Source organism: Cibotium barometz, chromosome 41 (genome assembly GCF_041138505.1).
Source record: "Cibotium barometz isolate CiBa-2024 chromosome 41, ASM4113850v1, whole genome shotgun sequence".
Lineage (NCBI taxonomy): Eukaryota > Viridiplantae > Streptophyta > Polypodiopsida > Cyatheales > Cibotiaceae > Cibotium > Cibotium barometz.
This window is the reverse complement of record NC_141086.1, coordinates 30,042,868-30,048,785: the sequence shown is the minus strand read 5'-3', so window position 1 is coordinate 30,048,785 and position 5,918 is coordinate 30,042,868. Positions and strand designations below refer to the sequence as shown.

The 5,918-nt window shown below is 44.5% G+C and overlaps 1 protein-coding gene across 1 annotated transcript; it reads right to left on the bottom strand.

Annotated features, from left to right (window-relative positions):
* Nucleotides 1-2,066: 2,066 nt before the first annotated feature.
* LOC147614843 (G-type lectin S-receptor-like serine/threonine-protein kinase SD2-5) lies at nt 2,067-5,588 on the bottom strand. Its single transcript, XM_086779791.1, has one exon. The coding sequence runs from the start codon at nt 5,584-5,586 to the stop codon at nt 2,785-2,787; it is 2,802 nt and encodes a 933-aa protein (XP_086635917.1). The 5' UTR covers nt 5,587-5,588; the 3' UTR covers nt 2,067-2,784.
* Nucleotides 5,589-5,918: the final 330 nt, after the last annotated feature.

Genomic DNA, 5,918 nt, shown 5'->3' with positions numbered 1-5,918 from the left:
GAGAGAGTCACACATAGACACATGCACACATTTATACATACACATAGACACATGCACACACGTATACATACACTGATGCATACACATGCACATGTATGCATACACCTGCACACATAGACATATGCACACACATGCACATATGCATACACACATGTGCAGTACACACACACACACACACACACACACACACACACATGCATAGTCGCTCACTCACACATGCTTGCACACACATACACAAGCATAGATGGATACACACACATGTAAAAACTTACACATGCATAGATGGTCACCTACCTTGTCTTTTTCACAAAGCTTAACTAAACACATCATATTGTAGTGAATGCAAACAATTTGAATGACTCTACGAGCTCATCATTGTTGACACACTATACATCAACTCTCCATGGAATACATTAAACTCCACATTTTAAACCATCATTGTCTTTTCTTTATGAAATTTTACAATGGATATGATTGAATATATTGAACTCCACATTGTAAAACACCACTGCTTTTTCTTTATGTCACTACACCGTGAATATAAATGAATTCATTGAGCTCCAAAAGTTGTAAACCATGATTGTTTCAATATATAATAATGATATATAGATCAATATACATATAGTAAATATATAATAATACTATTATCTATAAACACATTCACACACATACGTACATGTACACACAGTCTTCTCACACACACATAAATGTGGAAGGGGTGATGTGTGTGTGTGTGTGTGTGTGTGAGAGAGAGAGAGAGAGAGAGTTCCTATGTATGTGCAAGAGAGTGTATATGAGATGAGTGTGAGAAGAGAGTGCATGTGCACGTGTATGTGTGTAAGAGAGGGTTATGTCTATGCATGTGGCAAAGACATAGAGAGAATGCATGACAGAGAGACACGCATACATGCATCTATGTGAGTATGCATCTATATGAGAGAGTCACACATAGACACATGCACACACATATACATACACTGTATGCATACACATGCACACAAATACACGTGCACACAGACATGTGCACACATGCAAATATGCATACACACATGCACATATGCACACACACACACACGCGTGCATAGTCGCTCACTCACACATGCTTGCACACACATACACACGCATAGATGGATACACATGTAATCGCACACTTGCATACACCATACATTTGTAAGCAAAAACTTCATGCCGTAGCAAAGCGCGGGTCACCTACCTTGTCTTTTTCACAAAGCTTAACTAAACACATCATATTGTAGTGAATGCAAACAATTTAAATGACTCCAAGAGCTCATCATTGTTGACACACTATACAGCAACTCTCCATGGAATTCATTAAACTCCACATTTTAAACCATCATTGTCATTTCTTTATGTGATTGAATATATTGAACTCCACATTGTAAAACACCACTGCTTTTTCTTTATGTCACTACACCATGAATATAAATGACCCCCACATTGTAAACCATGATTGTTTTTTTTAACACTTTGTACACAATCAACTTAAAACATTTTTACATCATGAAAAATATAAGGTGAAAATTGCAAAAAGAGGTCTTGCATATTTTCAAAAATTTTGTAGAATGGATTTTAACTACAGGAAAAAAGAGAGGCAAATAAGTCGTTGAATTTTGGTAAAGAATAGTATATCTATGAGAAAGTAAATGATTTTCCAACCTTGGATGCTATCGTACATTCAATGTAGGGAGTCGACCTATCCAATGGCCAAGGCTAATTAGTTGTAAGCTTGGTCGAAGGGTGCTAAACTAGCCCTCTCCTTATTGTGTGGCAAATCTTGTTTTCACTAAGCAAACTAATTCAAATGTTTAATGTACTCACTATTTTTGCATGGTGTAAATTGGTGCACTTTTATGACCTAATGTGGCACGTTACCCAAATGAACTCCATACCTTTTCATGTTGTTTTATCTTTTATCATTTTTTGAGCTCATGCCTGGATAAAATTAAGCATGCCATCTATACTTAGCCATGAATTCCATACTATATACACCCCCCAAAAAAAACTGAATTCCAAACCCTTGCTGACCTCAAGGCCTTCACTACCAGTTTTATGTTACAAAGTCCGATAGATCCATTGCATCATTCACATAGTCTTTCTTGCTATGGGAAAAAAATATACAATATGTGAGGCACATGCATTAGGAGATGTGATGTAAAACAATATATGTGATGTAAATTTCACAAGGATTACAATTGGGCAATGGCAATGCTCATACTTTACCATGTTTTCATTGGAGGACCTCCAATTCAACAGGATTTAGTCAAGAGCAAGTGTGCTCCAAAGGGGTGATTTGTAAAGCTTGACCTAAAACTCTCAGCTAGTATAAAAAGACCAAACAAGAAAAGCACACCTTTTTTTGTTATTGTGGAGCACCCCAATGGAGGAAGACCTGATATCAAAGTGTGGGCTAAAGGAGATGAGTTGGTTGGTGAATCTTCAAAAGGGGCTCCTATCTTTACCCTCTTGCACTCTGGCATGCAACTGGGTATTAGTGGAGATGGGACCAATCATCCTTGAGAGCAGAAGATGAGACACAGACGTTAAGGGTGCCCTTAAAAATCTGTAAGGCAGGAGTATGATGTTTCTATAAAAGCAATTACAGTATTATATATAAATGTTTCCAAACACACACACACACACACACACACACATATACATATATATACACAAATATGATAGTATTATATATAATTGTTTTAAAATATACATATATATACAGAAATATGTGATGTGAAATTTAGCTAGTCTGAGGCTACCTGCTTGTTAATTATTGTGACTTGTCGAGGACGTGTGGGAACCCTGTAGGTACTGGCAGATGCTGGATTTGACACGAGATTGGGAGTAGGCTACGGTGGAGAAGGGGGCGTCCTCTAGTGGGATGCTTGATCCCTCCAGCCATTGCACCACTGTTCCAGCTGAAGGCCTCAAGCTGGGTTTCTCCTGGATGCACCACAATGCCACCTCTATCACCCTGCCAGCTTCTTTAGCGCAGAAGGCCCCCTGCAGCCTCTTGTCCACCAACTCCAGCTTCCTCCCCTCCTCACACTTCTTGGCGGCCCAGCTCGCAAAATGCCATTGTTCCTCGTCTTCTTCCACCACTGGTTGAATACTCCCTTGAGGTTGGTCTTCACTACTAGCAACATTTGCTGCCATCAGCAATGCCAAGTCTATGTTTTTCCGCCCGCCCACCATCTCTAGCAACACCATGCCCAAGCTATAGATGTCACATTTCTTGCTAACAGGTGCCACGCACCAAAACATCTCTGGAGCTATGTAGCCAGGAGTTCCCCTTAGGACAGTCACCACGTGAGATGCATCCCTAGCCATGAGCTTGGCCAAGCCAAAATCGGCCAGCTTGGGCTCGAAGTCCTCATCTAGGAGGATGTTCTGGGGTTTGATGTCGAGGTGCAGGATGGTCTGTGAGCAACCTTCATGTAGGTAGGCCAGGCCCTTGGCTATGCCTAGTGCCACTTTGAAGCGGCTGGCCCAATCGAGAAATTGCTCAGCCTCGAAGAGCCAGCGATCAAGAGAGCCCCTATCTATGTACTCGTAGACCAGCATCTGATGGGATGTTTCCCAACAGAAGCCCAGAAGCTGCACAATGTTGAAGTGGCTGGTTCTACCCATGGTGGCCACCTCTGTCAAAAATCCCTTGGACATGTCGCCTCGGAGGATGATGTCGAGCTTCTTCACTGCTATTTGCTTGCCATCGGGAAGAGCACCAGCATACACTGAACCCATCCCGCCTGCGCCCAACAATTTGTTGAACCCGTGCGTTGCCTTGTGCAATTCTTTGAAAGAAAACCTAGTGGGTAATGTACTGGGCAAATTGAGCGTCTCATCCCCACCAAGGCTACTGCTGTTGAACTTGATGCCCGCACCTCTTCTAATGAATCTCCTGCAGCCATACAAAGCCAGAGTTGCTACACAGGCAACTGAAATGGCAGAGGCGGAAGCTAGGAGCACAATTACAGTCCGGCTTAGACGATGTGAATGGGAGTCAGAAATCAGATGTGCAACCTTCAAAAAAGCCGTGTAGGACAGGTTGTCACTCCTTCCAGTGACATTGAGAAGGCTCAGCCGATGATCTGTAATAGGGAAGCAAAAGGTATGGTTGTGGTTGAAGATTACACCGCTGCAATTGCAAGCAGACGAGCACATGTGCTTACAGCGCTCCACTGAGATGGCGGTGTTGTTGAAGATCTCACCAGAAAACTGAAAGATAGTGGCAGTGTTGTTGATTTGGAGGAGGTCCGCGCTGCCGCATTGATTTGGGGTCAAGGGGACGGAGGCTTTACAGCCTTGGGACGCATCATGCTCATCTATTAGTGTGAATCCAGCTGGGCATGTACAGTACCGGTCAGCCAGATCCGGCGTTGAGACCGAGTCGGGGGAGCACATGCCCAAGGCTCCACACACCATCGGGACGTCGCAGGCACCCCAGGTCGTCTGTGGAGTCGCCATTGGTACTGGATCTGAGGTATCTGGATTGTAATAGCAACTAGTAGTAAGGCTATCAAGTGTGCCGATGGGCTCTGAAACTTGGACAGCATAGAAGCGAAGTCGGCCATCGTCCTCCAGGCGCATCAGATCCGCCGGCGAAGGCAAATCACAGTACACTAAGAGATGTTGTTCATCTCCAAACAATGAGAGGCCGAAAGTATCAAGGACTGCATGCGCAGATTTTGCAATATGGCCGGAAAGCTGCTGGATACGCTTGTCAGAAGTGTTGTTGGGCGAAGGGATTAACCAGAATGAGGAGTTAGCTGCCCCTGCAAGACCTAGGAGAGAGAAGACAAGGCCCCGTGTTTCCATGGCTAAAGAGTAGAGGGAATTGTTGCTGGTGAGACTCATGCCCAAACTCAAGTTCTGCGAGAGCACCAAGGTGTCGGTGGGATGTTGGAAGCTCTGCCAGAGGGTGCGGTTAGCGGAATCGAGGATTACTAGATTGCCGGAATCCTGTAGCTCCATGGCGGCCATATTGTCAGCGCCCACGCTCCACACGAGGGTGCCGTCTGCATCTCGCAGCTCCAGCTGCGCCTTGGCCTTACCTACGGCGAGGAATGCCTCGACGGACGCAAGAGAGTGCCCTGGATTGGCTCTCCACACCGGCGCCATAACGGTGCCCTGTTCAATGTTGGCCGCAGTGCCTGCTGCGTCGTTTCTTCCCTTGATAGATACAGAGGCAAATTCGACCGTATCGCCAGCTGTGGGAGGCGCCCCTAGACAGACACAAAGGTAGATATCAGAGACGTTGTGATCGACGTCGTTCTGATTGGTGCACATCCCTAACCAAAAACCTTTGGAGCCGCTAGAAAACGATTGCGAGTCCAGGAGTGGAAAAAAATAGCCATTGTTGCTGGGGGTTGGGACGCCTACAATACTACTGAAAATGGAAGCCACGGACAGGTGAAAGCCTGTAGCTAGTGCTATTCGCTGCTGCGGCCACTGTGGCTGTGGCGGGGCCAAACAAGTAGTTATGGTGAGATGCAAAGTCAGAAGAAGAAGAAGAAGAGTGGCAAGAAATGAAAGGAAGGGCGCTTGGGGATGATGAAATGAGGCCATTGCTGCTCAGCTTTGAAAAGCTGCGACTTTAGCCATTTATTTCCAAGTAAAGGATGAGCGAGGAGCGAAAATTTAGCTGTCGCCAAGATCCATAATACAAGCACTACCACAAAATCAATGATTTTTTTTTCTTTGAACGGTTTGTGGGATAAGGGGGTCCCATGGGTACTAAGCCCACTTCTAATGCCAAACCTTTTACAAAAAATGATTTTTTTTCAATGATTTTTTTTTCTTTGAACGGTTGGATTGACTTAACGAAAAGCTTGACTTAACGAAAAGCTTGGATTGACTTAACGAAAAGCTCGACTCCCCAGTCCCCACAAAGTCCTCCC